Consider the following 20,239-nt stretch of genomic DNA (forward strand, 5'->3'; position numbering starts at 1 on the left):
CTGTTACAGACAAAAACAAATGAGATAGATGAAATTCACTGTCTTAAACTTAGATAAGTTAGAAACTTATGAGACATGTTAGACAAAGTAAATAGAGCATATATGTGTGACTATACCTAATATTGACAAGGCACTAAAAATACAAAAGGCAACCAAGGCACTAAACATTCACGGCACACTAGGTATGCATAAGACTTATCAAGAGCTCAATATGCGGGAGGTCTTAATTCAATTACCCACTGATGACACTTATTCTGGTCTGTCCTCTGCCCAGGAAATACAACTGAATCCACAACTGCTCAGCAGGCTCACTGGCACCTACAGCTATGACCAGGTAAAACTGCCTTTTCTATTGAGCAAATGTGCCTCACTGGCCTCGGGCACACTCCACTCGATCGGTCCCCCGGCTCAAATCTCAGCTCTGGTCCTCTTCCTAGCCACACTATCAGGGGGAAGGCGATGAGGCAGAGTAAGAGTCAGGGCATAAGAACAGATTACAACTCAGGAATCAGGAACTGTGCTCTCTCTACCTGACTGGCATCCTATACTAATAGTGTTAATCTATCCCATCACTCTCTCCTTGTTCTTCACTGTATACTTCAAGTTGATTCAATAAACCATGTGATTTGCGCTTGTAACCCTTTCTGGTCCGTGACCTCTGGAATGGCTTGCTTGGTGGTGTATTTGGAGGCTACCGTTATATCAAGGCAACTTCCCACAAGGCACGAGAACACAGTCAGAGACTTCGAAGATTTCTGGTCTTCTCATTTTATTAGGCACAGGAGCCTGCTATCTATGATGAGCTCATTTAAGCTCTAAACCTCTTCTCATAGCTCACTATTCTCCATCTGCATCAGGCTTAACTTGGATCTAAAGGACCAGAAACATATCACATTGAGAGAGTTAACTAACCTAAGTATTGAAGCTGCAATAACAACCTTGCATATTTCTCTTTGCTGCCTCTGCTAAATATCAACCAAACTTTCAGCAAATAATCTTGACGGAATAGTGCTTAAGTCTGGCCTGAAACCATAAAATGAGAGGAAGTAAGATCGTGAGAAATGGAGAATATTATTAGCTACATAAAACAGGTAAGAAATTACCCATTACTGATTACAATTTTTTTTTTTAATTAATGACAGTAAGTCAAAACAGATGCATATTGAGAATCACTCCCCACAACCCAAGAGTTGTTTAAAGAAAGGATCCAGCTTGGTGACAATGTTTCAAGTAAAACTACAGCTACAAACTAGATGTTTTTGTATAAATGTATATCATTATAAATACAGCTAAGTGTTTGGCACAACAATATGAAGAGTAAAATGTCATCTCTTAGATGAAACTAAAAGGGTAGATTAAAAAGGACAAGCTATGTAAAAATTAAGCTATTAGAAACAATTCAAATTGTAAAAAACTATGTCTTAAAATGCCTTCTCTTCACTTCTGAAAATAAAATAGAGAAGACTTTCAATGCTTATTTAATTAAACACAGCTAGAGACAGTGCTCATTTTGGTATTACAACTGTTTAACCTCCGTCTAATACAGGTTATGTCAGTTCCCTAAATTCAACTTTGCCCCATTCCCATGTTTGCCCCATCCCTCCCTGCTAGTAACCGTGACACTGTGAGAAAAATTTTCTTATTTGGAATATTTCCATAGTATCATATAACCAATCACAAGATAGATAAATAGATAGATAGATAGATAAATAAGACAGGCAGATAATATGGTCCAATGCCATACATTTATATGACAATCAGCATCATTATTTCATGGCTGTATTTTTACACAAAATTTTATATATGTATATATTATGTATTTTACATATAGAGAGAAATTTTTTATAAAAATACAACTGAAATAATGATGCTTATTTACATAAAGTCAACATTGTTATGTAAACACTCCTATTATATATGCAGTTTGTCATTTCTTCATCCCACTGCGCTATGGCATAAGGGACAGAAGTTATAGTTACTTATTTCCTGAGCCAGGACACAGTGCTTGCACACACTGCATGTCCAGAATTGATATTCAGTGACCGGGTTTCCTGTGGCAACACAGGTTGGCAGCTTCCCTTCTCCTCTGTAAAATAAGAGGGGACAATTATACTTTGAAACTTCTAATTCCTTAAAACTTCATTACACTACAAAAACTGAAGAATGAAAAGCATTTCAAGATAAGTTTCAAATAAAAAACTTTCCTTACAATGAGAAAATCAAGTATTAATAAACTTATAAGACTAAATTAAATAGGGTATAATGTTAAGGTAGATTACTTCAAGATTTAGTGCTTTAATTATTATATTACACTATTTAGATATAAAAATCCAAGCTTCTGGTAAGGTGTTATAGAATGACATCTACTAGTTACATTTAGCCTACCCTTCAAGAAGGCTGTCCAATTCAGATTTTCTGTTATCTTTTGGAGTATGTTTGGTGAAGATTTCCAGAGCAAGATTTTCATATTGCTGTTTCTGTTCCGAACTGAGGGTCTCTAAAGATTCAAGTTTAATAAAAGCTTTTGAACAAGTGCCAAAAGCCCTACTGGCACATGCACAGAGTGCTAACAGAGAGTAGATCTCAACGGCAGGGATAATGTCTTCATAGTCTCTCAGGTGAAGAGCTAGGAAAGAGAAGACAATTTGGATTTTTTAAAGCAATCATGATATCTTGAACATGCATGGGAAAAAATCTATGTTAAGCTGTTTCAGTTTAACCGACAGGAACTTTAGCAAGCTTAAAGAAAACAATGGTACGTGCCCAGAGAACAAGTAGGAGGAAGGAGGCTCCAGGATCTCCACATTCTGTAACTCCAGCTAACAGCTCAGGGCCTATAAAAATAACCATCATCGAAGGATGCACATGGCTGTGCCACTTAGAAATATATACACAGACCAAAAATAATTGGTGTCAAAACACCCATCTTTTGTTGCATATAAATATGTTAGAATTTCTGTGGATTCTCAAGATATCATGTTTCTTTTTGTTAAAAAAGCAAAGCATGAAATCATATGTTTTCTCTTTGTGTTTCTTTGAACAGATTATTGCTTTTGTTTGTCTTACTGAAACAACAGAACTTTGAGAAAAAAAGAAGTGAAAATGAGACTGCAAGTTGTCAGTTCAGACAATTTATTTTGCCAGCTACCATACCTTATTTTCAATTTTTCTATGCTGGAGATATAATCTCTTTCTTTAAAATGCACTGCACAATTAATATCAGATTGGTAACTAAATTGTATCTTTTTATTCTCTAGACCTTGCAATCTTAAAAATATCTTGTTATAGTATGATATTGGAGATTTCACAAAACAATTTAAAATAACATAATCATGTATTTTACAACTAGATTCCTATAAACTGGTGTTGGGGTCAAGTGTTTACAACAAAGTTCAGTGGAAGAAATTTACAAAAAGGAAATTCATTGAGTTACAATAAAGCATACCCTCTAATTTCACAGGTTCACAGGCAATAATTTACAGAGTACACATTGTTTCAGATCATTTTATCACTGAACGACAACCATATTAAAGCATATGGATATCTTCACCCAGTAGGTAAAGAATCTCAAGTTAAAAGTCCAACTGATCTTGTAATATAGTAAGTCTAGATACTGTGCATAAATTATATAAAATACAACTATTTTAAACAATGCATAACTTATATCACATATTAATCAGTTAAAATTCAATGAAGGTAAGTTACAAACATACAAAAATAAAAATGATTCCTATGTATAGCTGATAATCAATTAGAAAAAAAGGTACATTCCCCAGTGCTAACAATGACAAAAACAGGAATCAGCTACAAAAGAAATGTACAGAACATACAATAAAACTACAGAACTTTAGAGGGAAACACAGATATACAAAATATTTTTAAAAGTTGATGTTTCTGGATGAGAAAACTCAATATTATAAATATATCAATGATCCCAATATTAATACATTAAATTAATGCAATTCTAATTCAAAATCCACTAGGGCTTCACTGAAACTCTTCCCACCTTCAAAAAGATTCTAAAGTTAATCTGAACGAACAAATGCAAGCAAATACCCAAAATGTTTTTCATAAAAGAAGAGGAATGAAGGATAACAGATATTCCAGATATTAAAATGTAAAAGTAAGGTAAATAAGAGAAAGTACAGACACAGAGGTCCATGTCTAGAAAATAACAGCCTAGGAAGAGATTAACAAAATGTGTGAATTTAGTTTCATAAAGGTAGAATTTCAAATCCATGAGGGATGAATACGTTTTTAATAAATGGTTTTGGAATAACTAAGAAGTTAAAATAAAATACAATATTTAATAACCTTGAAGTGAAGGACTTCCTCAGCATGACCCCATCAAGACTGATTGATAGGACTATGTAAAAAGCCACTGTCAATATCATCATCATGACTACCACTTCTCGAGGGCTCACAATATCCAGGCACTATAATAAGTAAATTTTCTTTTCATAAATTTCCCACTTAATCCTCAAAACAACCCTATGAAGAAGATCCTATTATCCCTACTTTTCACAAAAAGAAACTGAAGCTTAGAGAGGTTAAGTAATTGTAACTTATAAGTGCCAGGGAAAATCAACAGATATGACAGAGGGTTACTATATATAATTTCTAAAGAGCTCTTACAAAAATAATGAATAAAGAAAAAGAAAAGTCATCACTATAGAATTCCAGAAACATTCAAATAAAAGAATTTCTCTAAGAAGGTTTCTTTGAAAGATGATGCCGTTGTACTATAGATTGATGATGTATTGGGGTATGATGTGTGCCGGTGATGGCTATTTCACAGTGGCCCAACCAATGTGACCCAGGGTGGGTGGTGACAGTGCCGGCAATGCTGTCATGGCCCATCTGAAAGCGCTGTAATGATTTAGTCATTCATATGCTTTGGTTTATAACATAATTCTCATAACTATGCTCTTTTGGAGTTAACCTATCTAAACTTGAAGATATTGTTAATCCAGAAATGAAGATCCTGATACTACCTGTAAATAACCTTCTATAAATTACAGTACATAAATACGATGGCACATTATATAGGTATTAAAAATGACAACACAGATCGACATTTATCGACATAGAAAGATAACTGCAATATACTGTTGAGGGTAAAAATCAAACTCAGGAGCAACATACATTGTGTGATATTATTTTAAATAAAACTGCATACAATTTTATAGGCTTGGGAAAAATGTCTAAAAGGAGGTTCACCCAAATGTTAGCAATGATTATCTCTGAATTATAAGATTATTTTACCTTTTTTGTATTTTTTTCTGTTTTGGTTGAAATTGTTATGTAAGTATCAATTTTATAAAAAACATTTAACACACAGTTAAATGCTATAGAAATCTATCTACTAATATCGAAATATTTTACAACATATCATTATGTTTTTTTAAAAGTACACAAAAGTATGGTTTATTATACTCTCAATATTTTAAAAAAACAAATTAGTTCTAAATATACTTATTTTAATTTAAATATATATTTTATATAATTATTATACATAATGTAATACATATTACAGATATTAAATATGTAAATATTTATAGTTTATATTTTATATATATATATATACATACACATACACACACACACACACGCACACACACACACACAAAGGATATGAACTGGGCTATTAAGTGTTTAAGTGATAGTGAATGCTATAAATGTTCTTTTTGCTTATCTCAAACTTCTGGTTTTTCTGTGAACCGTATATATTTCCTTCCATGTATTAAAAAATAAAAAGAACTTCAAAAAGGGAGTGTGAAAAACAGATCATAAACAGCAAATCTCAAATATATGAAAATAAATCCACAGAAAAAAAGTGTTATTGAAATTAATATAAGGGCAACTTGAAGGAGCTAGCCCTTCATCTACAATTTATGATTTTTTAGACATGTTATATACATTAGGTAACATGCCCACCTGTCTTCAATGCATTGTCAACATAGCCCTCGTAGAGCTGCCTCTGCGCCAGTATGAAGAAGTGGTAAGCCTCAGCCCCTCTCCAAGCATTATCTGTGAAACGACTAGTTGTAGACAGAACTTCTTCTTCCAGCAAACCAGCCAAAGCAGAAGTGGCCTACAAGTAAAGCAGACCCACTTTTTCTGTCAGCACAACCCTAACAATGGTCCTTCCAATAGAGATGATTTCTGAAACTGGTATATCAATACATTAAAATAGCTCAGTTAGCAGATTTTATCATTATAAAACTGTCACTACAGACTTAATGTCTCCATTATAATTCACATTTTGTTAAATTGATATGATCGAATTTTTTCTTCAGTTTTACTGAGGTATAATTGACAAATCAAATTGTAAGATATTTAAAGTGTACTTCGTGGTGATTTGTATACGGGTACATTGTGAAAGAACTCTCCTCCCCATAGTAACATCAAATTTTTAAATAGAATTGATTAAACTTTAAGTTAATGTAAGGCTTATCTGCACATTAAAATAATATATATATTCTAGGAAAGTTTTTAAAACTCACTGATTAGAAAGGATTTACCAAGTAAGGAATTTAAGCAAAGATTACAGATTAGTAAAAAAATATAATTTTCAATATTTCCAAGTTGAAATGTCTAAATGTGAGCAGTAATTCCAAATCAGTCATTCCTTTTCCTCATATCATTTAAGAAAATAAATGCAAACAAGTAAATTAAATGGCCTGTCCATAAAGAGAAGTTTGATAGTTCTTTTTTCCTTAAACACTTCAGATGGCTTAATGTTACTTAATGTTACCTTACCTCTGAGCTCTTTCCTTTAACTTTTCCTCGCTGGGCATTTTTCATTTGCTCATGGTACTGCTCTATAAGTAAAGCTGATAGTACGTAGAGCTTCTTAACACGTAAAGGTTTAGTTCTTTTCTTTGCCTCTTCATCTGCAATCTTTAAACATTTAAAGAATTGGGGGAAAATATTTCTTAATCTATACTTGTACAAATATTATCATTTCTGAAATACGATTCTCGAAAAACAGGAGGGAAGTCAGTACGGTGGAATATAAATACCACCCATTTTCTTTTCCATAGTACTGATAAGTACTTAGTTCTTTCCTTAGTATTTAGCCATTAGAGTTATAACTCAAAACAATTTAAGAAAATAACAGATGCTGGTAAATAATTAAATCAAAATGAAGAAAGCTTTCATAGAGTGGCTAGTATTTTATATAACAAAGAGATTTTTAAAATAATGTTCCAAGTACCCAGAGATAAGATGGCTTTAACATGGTACATCCTTCAGAAATTTAAATTTTTTTAAATGATTCGGAGGGAAATTTTTCCTTTGTCATTAAATCAAATGGGAAAAGTATAGACTAGAATGTAAAATTTGCATACATTAATACTGTTACTAGTCACGTCCCCTCCAAATGCATACTATGAAAAGTGTAACGTCGAGATTGGGATTGACATATATACACTAATATGCATAAAATTGATAACTAATAAGAACCTGCTGTATAAAAAAAAGTGATATATAATAAAATCTTTCTTAAATAAAAAAAAAGTGTAATGTCTTTAAAACTTGCACATTTAAAAGGACTTAAAGTTTTGCTATCATCAGGATTTAAATTCCAGTTAAGGGAATTTGTACTTTATGGTCCCTGAAAATTCTATAATTCCCTGTTAACCTCGGTATTAAGTAAATATAAAACTGCTTAAGCATCAATAAGGTGCTAAAAGTAATAAACAGCCTTTTTAGTAAAATGTAATAATACTAAGATAACACATAGTTATAGCAGTAATAAATGAGAGGGATTTTGCTATAACAAATAATTGTTTCCAAAAAACGGAAAATGTATCCTTGAGTTATAAGAAAACATTGGTAACTAGAACAAGCCAAATACTCACCGAGATTATTACATTACCTTAAACATCAGCTTAGCAGCATCATAAAAGTAACTGGCTTTCCGATAGAGTTCTATGGCATCAAGAATTTTATTCTTTTCCAATAAATGAGATGCATACCTCGCTAACAGGGAACCAATTTCTTTCATATTATGACTTTTAGCCAATTCAACAGCTTTGTTCCACTGGGTAAACAATATATATAGCATACAATTACCCAAGCATTTATAGTCAGATATGTCTTAAAATACATACAATAAAGCTTTAAGTTTATAATAATAAATAACACTACATCAAAATAAAAAACTGATATATGTTTTTAAAAATCACTTAAAATCAGAGCAATTATAAATTTTAGGAGTCAAACATGTCAAAATAATCAAATGATCTAAGACTGATTTGCTTAAGAAGTACATCTGAAAAAGAAAGCGTCAAAGTTTATAATCACATTAATCTTATAATTCTAATTTTGCACTAACTATGAGCAATAAAAAGATACATTTGTTTATAGAAAAAAAATACACAATTTCAGTTAAGAAAATGTCCTATCAGATTTAACATTTAAAAGTTATTTTTATAAAGCAAATGGAGCTTTATAAAATACTTCAAGAAAATACTTAAAAGAATACATTGATAGTCAACAATTCTGCATTTTAATTTTAGTTAAATTCGAGCTCTTAAAAGTATCAAATATGTGTTTTCTATAAGGGGAAAGGAAAATAGATTTGCCAAAATAAATACTGATAAAGTAACTCAATTCCTTCCTCTTGCAATGACCATTAACTGGTCCTTCTTTGGAAACAAAACCCAAGCCTAATAAAATGCAGAAAATCATGAAATTACTTCCAGACGAAAACTTGCCAGACTAAAAGCACAGGGTTTGTTCAGGTTCCCATACTGAGTTAGTTATGAGCGGGTCTCCCTTAATGGTAGCATTTCAAGAGGTAAATGCAAATTCCAACATTTTCTCAGTCCTCAACTAAGTAAGAGACTATCTGGCTCCTTTCACAAAATCCATCTCAAGCTCTCCAACCCTTACAGGCAACAGTCTTTAAAGCATCACTATGGTGACTTTACTTTTCAGTTCCTTACTCGGTTGAGATGTACACAGGTATCCACTGCTGCCTTTGGTTGATTACATTTCAAAAACGCAGTCACTGCTTGTTCGCACATTCCAGCTCTCACAAACATTTGTGCTATTTCCTGTGGACAAGATAATACTATCGATCGCATAGAACAAGGAAATCACTTATATTTTAACTTGTAAAACTCCATAGGGACATAAGAATATTAAATTTTCTGGTGGCTACAGTAATTTTTCTTTTAAATGGACGTAGGGGCAGGGGCTACACACCAGAAGAGATGCTAAAGCATCACTTTCTATAAAATCTGGGCTTCACTGGCTCACAGCACGGATCTTATTTTCAACCAGGTTCTGAAGATACTGCACTCTTACCTTCTCTCAGTGCAGTAGCTAGCTTACAGAAATACCAAGCTCCAAAACAAACCCCACGCTAGCAAGTAAAAAAAACCCTTTAAGGCAATTGATGTTATACTCAATGTCGATCATTAATTAGAGGTTTAAGGGAAACCTGACACTCAGAGGGCTCTCAAATCCCTCTATAAAGCAATGCCCCAGACAAGTTGGCCATTCATCAGTTCAGGAAGCTGGACCAAAAACAGAGGAGGAGAACCAAAACAACCACTGATCACTCCCCTTGGGCTGTACTTCCCATCTTCAGAATATCACTTTTTTTTCTTTCTTAATATCTAATTGGTCAGAGTTTTCTCTCCCCATCCCTACTCCTAAAATATTTTGGGATATATCATAAAAGTACAATTTTGTATCCAACTATCTTTTTCAAAGTAATGCTTATATTTTCCTGATTATAAAGTAATACATTCTTATGGTAAAAAAAATTAGAAAATATGAAAAAATAAAGGTACACATAATCTTATTCCCATAAGAAACCTCTCTCTCTATTCTGGTGTAATTTCCTAATATCTGTATCCTGTGAATATATATGTATATGTGTGTTTGTGACTATATCGTAATCATATTATATATAGTTTTGTATCCTGTGTTCCTCACTTAAATATTTTGTACATTTTCCCATATTATTAAAAATTCCTCCAAAACTTGATTTAAAATTTGCAGTACTACTGAAATTTTAAAATTATTTTAAATATTTAATTATTATAGCTATAATTACTTAGTACTTAATCAGTAATATTACTGCTCTGGATACCGTACAGCAACATTTTTTTCTGCATCATCAGACACACCTAACAGATGACAGTATAATGTCAGATACACAGTCCCTAATCCCAGGGTTGTAAGTAATTTCAGTTTTCCTACTCAAATGAACATATAAGATTGAGAATAAGGGTGTGTAAAAATGCCATTATTACAGGGATAATTGCTCTAAAACACAATAGAGAAAAGAACTGAATTAACAGAATTCTATACTCATCTATTAAGTAACCGACAAAATTTTGTAGCAGAACCCACAACTGATATACGTCCAGACCCTGCAGTTGAGAGCTACTACCTCTCCAGGTCTTATACAACTCAGTGATTTACCTTTCTGATAAAACAAATAAAATACAAGCCCACTTACATTATTCAACAATTAATTTAAAGAGCCTTAAAAAGAAAATTTAGAACAAAGTTATAGAGAGCTCTGCTTTTAGTTTCTCTTTTTTTCAACATTAAATCCTTTATTGTTAATATAACCTAATAAAAGTCAAGCTATCTTGACCTTTATTGCTAATATAACCTAATAAAAGTTTATTGTGAACCTAATAAAAGTTTAAGCTATCTTAAACTTTTCTTATAGCAAATTTCCAACATACATATGCATACACTACTCCCCAGACCCACCTCAAATCATTTTGAAGCGAATCTCTGACATGTCATTTCATCTGTAAATATTTCACGTGTTCAGCTAATTTTTTAAAGCAAGTTTACAAAACTGACAAGCCTACACAAGACTGTGATCATGTTAAAATAGTAGGAATATGACTGATTTCTTCCTCTCCAGTTTCAAGCATTCTGTAATACTGGTAAATTGTTTTAATAACTAAAGCATCATTTCATGCCTAAGAAACTGTAAAGTTTTAGTTAATTTTTAATTTTCTATATTGCAGAGGACATTTCCAGACTACGACATAAAAACCTTATAAAGTAACCTAACAACTCCAAAAACTGAAATTTATAATACCTACTGGAAGCAACTTGTGGTTTTCTGGAAGTGAATTGGCAAGATTCTCCAATCCCTCGTAATCCTCTAACATATAATAACACTCGGCTAAGCGTTCCTGGTTCCGGCCTTGCACATAATATTGTACAGCATTCAACCTATGGGAAGAAAAAAAAAAACCTTTTAAAACTAATGTGAATCTCCTCATAAATAAGCACTTTTACTAAAAATGTTCTTTCATTAGAATGCCAGCACTAGTATTATTCCAATCATCTTTAGTTACAGCATGTCTTTGAAGCATATAAATTGAACAAAAAGCAAAACTAAAGACTGCATAGCATATTTGAGTTACAACATGCTTTGAATGTTCTTAAGAAATATGTTTTCATCTGATATACAGTTGTATTTCCAAACACTGACATAAATAAATGAGCATACTGATCAAAATAACTTAAGAATAAAAGTCAGTGATTTCTGAAAATAATCTATAATAACAAAAGAAAATATAAACTGTGGCCTCGAACAGTAGAAAGCTGCCTGGAACTACAGTTTACGTCTTCTGGGTTTTGAAACTCCAAAGTCTTACAGTGCTTACCTGACAGCTTGAAGGATCTCTTGCTCCTCAATGTGTATCCAGAGCTATGTGAATTTTGGGATCTGGAAGGATGGTCTTCATTTCCCTAGCATTATTTCATAGGGAAGTACTCAGGCAGTTACAATTTTAAGTGCCAAATGAACGGATGAGGGGGTCCAGATAGGTTACCTACCACTTTTGCCGATCAGCAAAGTAGTCTCCAATGGCATTGTGGGCCTGTTCAAGGAGACTGTCATCCGCATCACCAGATCCAGTTTTCAGGAGTTGGAGTACTCGAAACCAATCTCCCAACTTCAGCCGGAGGCCAATAGCCAGATCTCTACAAAAAAATGACATTCATTCATTCATTCACCAAGTATCTATCAAGCACCTACTATGTGCTAGGTTCAGTTCTAGGGTACTGAGAATACACAACAATGAAGAGACAGATAAGGTAACTCCAAACATTTTAGAAATTTAGCCTCACCAGGTAAGAGGCAATGGAGAGAACCTGCAAAAGGAAAGAGGAAACAATTTCCTGCCTCTTATTTTCCTAGACTTTCAATTTACTTGGCAAAAAAATGACTTAAATAATAATTACTTCTTTTCATCAATTTCTTAAGACATAATCAGACTTATTTCATGTTTACATGTTTGGTTTTATATTTCTTTTCAGGGCTTGAGTTGTATTAGCAACCTCCTGAAAGTACAAATAATAAAAATTAGATATAATGTTCACAGCTGAAATGAAGTTCATCAGTATTTTATATAAATAAAAATGAAATATAAAGAATAAAACTCAATCCCTAAATACCTCTGATTTTTATTTCATGCTCCTTGACAACTGAAAATTAAATAATGGCCTAAACCAAAAAAGAGAACCCAAATAATGAGTGGTATAATAAATGATAAAGCCTCCAGTCTCTGCAGTCATATGAATTTATTTCCTACCAAGTGAAAAAAGTCTCCCATGGCCAGTCATTAATATTACATAAAAACAGAGAAGAAAGCTGCCCCCAAATTACAAAGCATAAATTAATGAAGGTCATGTAGACTATCTAGGTTGTAATGCAAACTGAAATTATTTTCTGAAAGAGATGGTATGATACATTTAGTCTATTTTACAATCCTCATTTGTGAAAAAAAAAAAATCACAAATTCTGGAATTAGTCCGGATGCCTGCACCTTTATCACTTACCTTCTGTCCATATCGAGATACATCCTTTCAGCCTCTTCGAACCTGCCGAAGTAGGCAGCCACTTCCGCCTGCTTCATGGACTCACTCTGCAGGTTACCCAGGCACTTCACAAACTTAATGCCTTGGTAATCTTTGCAACGCACAAACGCTTGCTCTGCAGTGTGCAAATCCAGTTTCTGAAGAGCTGCTTCAGCCAGTAGGCGCCTTTATTAAAAAGAGAAACAGAAAAGCCAATGGCGAATTAAGGATAAACAAGTCTTGAATCAGAATTCAATTATTACACCTACTGTTTCTAGTGAAACATGGTGGAAAGTGATTATTATTATTTTTTTTTTTGCGGTATGCGGGCCCCTCACTGTTGTGGCCTCTCCCGTTGTGGAGCCCAGGCTCCGGACGCCCAGGCTCAGCGGCCATGGCTCACGGGCCCAGCCGCTCCGCGGCATGTGGGATCTTCCCGGACCGGGGCACGAACCCGTGTCCCCTGCATCGGCAGGCGGACTCTCAACCACTGCACCACCAGGGAAGCCCAAAAGTGATTATTTTAACACATTTAACGTTTATACGTTTCATATAATATTATGCTTATGTTGAATACTTCCGAATCTAAAATAAATTTCTATACTTTAAAAAGGATAAGAACAGAAGCCGATCCCATCAGGAGCCTCGTACGAGAGCTGGGGACAACAGAGCTGAGACTTTACACCTGAAAATTTGAGAGGCTTTATTTATTTATTTTTAAATACCAAAGTCGGGGGTGTGGATTATCCTCTATGAACTGAGATGCATCCTCAATTCCAACCTTCTCAATCAGTGCTCGGCTATCTCTCAGGGACCGAATCTCAAAGTTAATGATATAATCCTTGTCTGGATATTCTGGATTCTAAAAGTAAAGATGAAAAGAAAGAAATTCAAATTGTTGCCTTTAGAGTATGTTTTTTTTTTTTTGCAGTAAAAATAGCAAACAAACAACTGCATCATATTATGAGCAACACTGGGAAAAAGAGAAATTGCCATGTGTGGGTCTTTTGAATTATCTGGAAAACACCCACAGTTCCTCCTGAGGCAATCAGGGGAAAAGGGGACAGTCATCAAAGGGGTCCCTTACAATCATGCAGCCTTGTCTCCCTCGGCTCAAAATGTCTTTCCCCAGGAGCTACTCTCTTCCCGTCCCAAGTGCCGCCAGCCTCCACTGGAGCGGAAAACACCATGTGCAGGGCCTCTACCCCTCACTCCTTAATCTACTCTTTTTTTCTATTATTGAAAAAAAAATTATAAATAGCAGTTGCCCTGAGGGTGGGTATGGACAGATTTACTGGGAAGAGGCATGAGGGAACTTTCTAGCATGATAGTAATGTTCTGTATCTTGACAGGGGTTTGAATTGCACAATTGTATGCATTTGTCATAACTCACTGACTGGTACACTTAAGATCTGTGCATTTCATTGTATGCAAATTTTATTTCAAGTGAAAGAAAACTATAAGCAAATACTGAACTTGAATTAGTGAACTTTAATTAATGATATGCATGCTAAAGTATATGTGTACTAACTCTGAAATATATTTAAAAAACAGGACTGATTAATGGGCAGATAGACAGATGGACAGAAATATGACACAGCAAGTATAGTAAAATGCTAAATAGAATTTAAGTGCTGCCCACATGCTGTTGGGCAGCAGACAAATTTTTTTTTAAAAAAAAAAGAAAAAGGGCTGGTTTTCATCACTACTTTCCTTTTATAATTTAGCAGCCTGACAAAGAAAAAAAATTTAAAGGCCAGTCTTGCAGCAAAGAACTAGCTAACAGCCAGAGAAAGAAAACAGTTATAACGATCTCACCGATATTCTACATATTCTAAGTAACGAAAAAGTGAAGCATACAAGAAAATTAGAGCCCCCATGTGTAAAAGAGTAATGGCTCCCATGGACCAGAGTTCTCTGAAAAGGTTAACTGAGCCACACATACCCTTTCCCCACCCTGCAACTGAACCCCTGTATCTATAAACTGAAAAGTTCTTAGGGAACTACCGTGCAAAGTAGGATGGAAAGAGCATGAGGTTTGGACTCCAACAGTCCTTAGCTCAAATCCTAATTCCATCCCTTGCTGGTTACGTGGCAGCTCCTTCTAGAACCTGCCCTACCCCACTCCCTACCCACCCAGGAAGCCAGGGCCATCTTCCCCAAATATAAACCTAATCATGTCATTCTCCTGCATTACTCCGCCACCGACTCCAGGATCAAGTCTAAACTCCACAGCAAGGCATACGAGGTCACTTATGACCTGGGCTCCCTACCCCATTACCTCTCCCCAGCCTCAATTCTGCCAGCACTACAGTTACACACACCAGCTTTGAAGCCAGAAAGCTTGGAGTCAAACCATGCTTTTGCCTACTGTTAACCGGGTATCACTGGCAAATCAGCTTATTTCTCCAAGCCTCAGATTCTTCCTCTGAAAAACTGGAATAGTAATCAAACTTACTTCCTAGCATTGGGAGGATTAAGTGAGATAACACGTATCAAACACTGAGCACAATGCCTAGCCGTGTTATTCACATTATTCACCGTCTCAGAACTGACCCAATGCTCTCTTGCTTCAGACCTTTGAAGAGATACACCTACTGACTGAACCACAGCACCCCTGCCCCTCTTCCAGTGGCTGAAGTTCTTGTCTATCTCCCCAACTCCTCTACTTGAAGCCAGGAACTGTCTTACTGGCTCTCAATAAATATTTGCTGAGTCAATGAACAGATGAACTTTGGGTAAATCATTTTCAGCCACTAAGAGCCTTCCTCACCTAAAAATGAGGTCTGTGTAATATCTACCAGGTACAGCTGTAATCACAAACATCTCATACAAAGGAACTTTAGAGAACTGTTAATTCCCGTCCTTTTCCTTCTGCACTCCTTCTTCTCTAGTCCTCCAGGAAATTTCTCATGTTATTTCTTTTTCCTATTTTATTGAAATATAATTGGCATGTAACATTGTATTAGTTTTAGGTGTACAACACTCACGTGGTTCTTCAAACTGTATGAAGGAATCCACAGTTCAGCTAAATACTTCCTGGGTCAACAAGACCTCAGAGGGAACTAAGGTATGACAATACTCTTCTTTACGGCTTTTTGGGTAGTAAGTCAGACAGATAACAAACTTGTCACACAGAACCTGGTTTTCCCTCACAGTTTAACAACGCCTGCCAGTAAATCGGGCAACAGTACTGTAGTTATTCTTTTTTTTTTTTTAACATGTTTATTGGAGTATAATTGCTTTACAATGGTGTGTTAGTTTCTGCTTTATAACAAAGTGAATCAGTTATACATATACATATGTTCCCATATGTCTTCCCTCTTGCGTCTCCCTCCCTCCCACCCTCCCTATCCGCCCCCCCCCAAGGTGGTCACAAAGCACCGAGCTGATCTCCCTGTGCTATGCAGCTGCTTCCCACTAGCTATCTACCTTACGTTTGGTAGTGTATATATGTCCATGCCTCTCTCTCGCTTTGTCACAGCTTACCATTCCCCCTCCCCATATCCTCAAGTCCGTTCTCTAGTAGGTCTGTGTCTTTATTCCCGTCTTACCCCTAGCTTCTTCATGACATTTTTTTTTTCTTAGATTCCGTATATATGTGTTAGCATACGGTATTTGTCTTTCTCTTCCTGACTTTCTTTATCCTAGCATTAGATATGCACAAAATGTGTTATCAAGAATTTTAAAGTACATCTAACCAGTTTAAATATGTTTTAAAAAATTCTTCATAAAAGTCAATATAATCATCAGAGCAACACATCACAGGCATTTTTAAGCATTCCAGAATTTAAGGCAATCAGCAACAATGAGCCTTTCTTGAAAAAAATTATAATGATGAAATCCAACCAAGTAAAAGATTAATCAAAATTAAGAACTCATGTACAGAGAAAATGTAGAAAAAGACTGGTAATAGCTTCCATTTAAATATAAGACTACATATGTGGAAAATTAGGGTTACAAAACAAAATGTAAATGTTCTAAATCTTGACAACATAAAAATAACAATGTGCCTAACAAAAAGAAGAGAGAAAGAGGGAGAAAATGTAAAAACACCGTCTTTTAGAGTGACAATCGATACTATTAAAAATTAAGATGTAGTTTAAAAGCAATAACCTCTTAGTTCTTCAGTTTTTTTCTTAACCCAGAAAAACTGGATCATTTGTGGTGAAAAAAAATTAATGTTCTACAATTCCTTCAGATTCACTGTCACATTATTGAATTAAAATTAAACACTAAACAAGTAGATTGTACAGTGATGTCATTTTTATAAAATTACTTCTGTTTATTTATCTAATCTATCAAATCTATCTTTCCACATACTGGTTACAGCTATACAGAATAATGTTCTGATGTTTATCTAATGTTAATCATTAAGAGATCTAGAGTGTAACAGAACTTCAGACCTTCCTTTTTGACTTTGACTGCTGATAGCTTTTAAGCCTCACCCTTCCCCCTTCCCCTTCTGCCTCACATCTGGACAAGATGATAAGAAAGCATAAGCGTTCCATCCTTTGGTGACGCAGGAGTTTCAAACCACACATATCTCTACCTACCCATGGGAACCCTCACCCTAGGCCCACCCTCTAACTGCCCAAAAAGCCCAAGCCAGTCTCCTTTCCCTGCTCTCAAACCAATTTTGGAGCAGCTTGGGAAGCCTATCCTTTCTCCCCTAAAAACTCATTAAGTTTGTAAGACCGTTTTACACCCTTTTGGTGTATCTGTGGTGTCATCACTCTTTACACGCAAACCAAATTTTGGGTGGGGGCCATTCCTGCTGCGGCAGGGTGGTCATGACACAGAAAACAACTGGTTCCCAATAAAAGAGCTGCAATTTACATGTCAAACCAAAATATGAAAACATGTTACAAAATGCAACTAACTTCTGGAAGTTTAAAATCCACTATTCCAATTCCAAAAAACATATGTAGTACATAGAAAAATAAATATTTTGGATAAAAGGAAGGTAAACTTTCAATACATTCTTAGAGAAAAAAGTTTTCAAAGAATGTTCAATGAAGGCCAAAGTAGGGATTAAAAAATTATCTGGAATTAGAAATAGATTATTTTATAAAACCTGAAAAATAAAATAGAAGAACAGTGGACCTCCAAATAAAAAAGTTACTCAAATATCCTAGAACAAGCGAAAGACTAAAGAAAATTATCAAATATTTCTTCAGTATCTCTGTTATTAATATAAAAATAATGAGAACAACTAACTACCATTTATGAGCTCTTGGTCATAGCACTGTGCTGTTTTTCACTCATTATCTTATAAAATAACAATCCGGTAAGACAGGTACTATTACTATCCACATTTTATAGAGGTAAAAACAGGCTCATAAACAGGAAAGGAAAAATGAAACTTTAAAAGATGAAGGAACCTGTCTAAAGGTTGTATAAGTGACAGGGCAGGGCTGGAACTCCTAACTGCATACTCCTAACCAGGACACTACACTGTCTGGTACAAAAATGAATCCCAGTCAAGCCAGCAACAGAAATATAATTGTTTTTTAATAAGTACCTTTAATATCTCATCCAAAAGAACAGATTTAATTTCTAAATCCTCAAAATTACAAATATATCCAGAAGTCTGAATGGGTTCCTTTAAAGACAAAAACAAATGTTATGTTTAACTGTACAAAATTTTCCTTCTTTACCATATCATGATTTTAACTTTTATTATCAAAATTTTCAAAACAACAAAAAAGGAGAGAGAATGTCATTAACACCCATATATACATCACCTAAATAATTATTCACATTTTAGAAATATGCTTCAATATTTTTGGCTAAGGTATTTTAAAGTAAAATAAACTTAGACGTGACATTTCACCCCTAACTATTTCATATCTCTAAAACATAAGGAGGTTCTCTTACATGGCCACATTACTATTATCATACCTTAACATAATCAGTATTAATTCCCTAATAGGATCCAGTATCAGTTCAAATTTTCTGAATTAATCCAAAAATGGTTTATACAGTTTGATAATTCTTATTCATTCCATGCAACATTAATTTAGACGTGACATTTCACCCCTAACTATTTCATATCTCTAACATAAGGAGGTTCTCTTACATGGCCACATTACTATTATCATACCTTAACATAATCAGTATTAATTCCCTAATAGGATCCAGTATCAGTTCAAATTTTCTGAATTAATCCAAAAATGGTTTATACAGTTTGATAATTCTTATTCATTCCATGCAACATTAAATTTAATGAAATTGACAAACACTATATTTGTATCTAAGCACATATATCAAAGTCCCATACCATACTGAAAAGTATGTTCTCTGTAACATTAGCTGGAGGCCATCCTTGATAGATTCATTTCCTACATAAGAAGATTTAATTTGCCAACATGGAAACACATTAGCCTGCTATATGTCTGTTTCTTGTCCTAGCGTTATACAAGCTTATAGAAATAAAGTATGGTAAATGCATATTATAATGTAAAGTAGTTGTCCTAAATCCCTACTAAAAGAAATAACACTCCCAATATACTTAACACCTCCAAGAACACTGTAAAAAGAATAAGATAACGTTGTCTGATGATGAACATAACTCCAGAATGCAATTTTTTAAAATATGTGTGTGATGTCATAGTGAAATAGAAAGTAACCTAAATCCAAATGAAATAACATATCAAATTTATAACTCTGAAAGTTAGTGCTTCATATATAATAGAAACCACAAAAATTATTATCATGGTAAGACACTAAAAAGATGAAAATAAGAAGTAAATATTGAATCATACTTAGTTTGCATTTAATATGTCTAAGTTTAATAATGAGGCTCTTGTAGGCACATTATATGTGTTTATTGGGTTTTTAAATGTATATTTTCTTTAAAAGGTAGAAATTGACTAAAATTATATGAGAAAATTTTATAAAATCCCTAAATTTCCTCAAAAAAATTATATTACATATAGGCAAACAGTATGCTTTTATGAACCGAAAAAATAAGAATAAAATTTAATTCACAAAAAAAGCACATGTAACAAAATATTTCTTATAAATTATAGGGGCCTTTCATATACTTTATTTTGGTACTACATGTAAACTAAGTGTACCCTTATAAAAAGGTTAATCACTAGAAAATTTTTTATTTTTAGCTAGATAATTTAACAAAGCAAGAGGGTCAAAAGGTAAAGTCACAAAAGATGATCTGTGGATAAAAAATAATACAAAAACAAAGAGAAAAGGAGAAATAGAAGGATAAGGAGAGAGATCAGGCAGCACCAAGATGGCACAGGGAGACCCTGAGCTCAGTTCCTCCCACAAACACACCAAAACTACACCTACATATAGAACAGCTCTCTGTGAGGATGACTTGAAGACTAGCAGAATGGCTCTTCTACAACCAAGGCTGCAG

At 34.1% G+C, this 20,239-nt stretch overlaps 1 protein-coding gene across 3 annotated transcripts in view; it reads right to left on the bottom strand.

Moving 5' to 3' along the window:
- Window positions 1-1,565: 1,565 nt before the first annotated feature.
- WDR35 (WD repeat domain 35) overlaps window positions 1,566-20,239 on the bottom strand; it is a 61,050-nt gene continuing 42,376 nt past the window's right edge. For all 3 annotated transcript variants that reach the window (XM_024747821.1, XM_024747820.1, XM_024747819.1), the window contains 11 exons: window positions 18,380-18,460; window positions 13,581-13,717; window positions 12,838-13,041; window positions 11,833-11,979; window positions 11,091-11,223; window positions 8,955-9,065; window positions 7,883-8,047; window positions 6,763-6,903; window positions 5,938-6,094; window positions 2,386-2,626; window positions 1,566-2,086 (listed from right to left, as the gene is read on the bottom strand). In XM_024747821.1, the coding sequence (XP_024603589.1) occupies window positions 1,936-2,086; window positions 2,386-2,626; window positions 5,938-6,094; window positions 6,763-6,903; window positions 7,883-8,047; window positions 8,955-9,065; window positions 11,091-11,223; window positions 11,833-11,979; window positions 12,838-13,041; window positions 13,581-13,717; window positions 18,380-18,460 (1,668 nt within the window). In that variant the 3' untranslated portion in view covers window positions 1,566-1,935. The remainder of the gene's footprint in view (window positions 2,087-2,385; window positions 2,627-5,937; window positions 6,095-6,762; window positions 6,904-7,882; window positions 8,048-8,954; window positions 9,066-11,090; window positions 11,224-11,832; window positions 11,980-12,837; window positions 13,042-13,580; window positions 13,718-18,379; window positions 18,461-20,239) is intronic.

The sequence above is a fragment of the Neophocaena asiaeorientalis genome, unplaced genomic scaffold (assembly GCF_003031525.2).
Source record: "Neophocaena asiaeorientalis asiaeorientalis breed wild unplaced genomic scaffold, Neophocaena_asiaeorientalis_V1.1 scaffold84, whole genome shotgun sequence".
NCBI classification, from domain to species: Eukaryota; Metazoa; Chordata; class Mammalia; order Artiodactyla; family Phocoenidae; genus Neophocaena; species Neophocaena asiaeorientalis.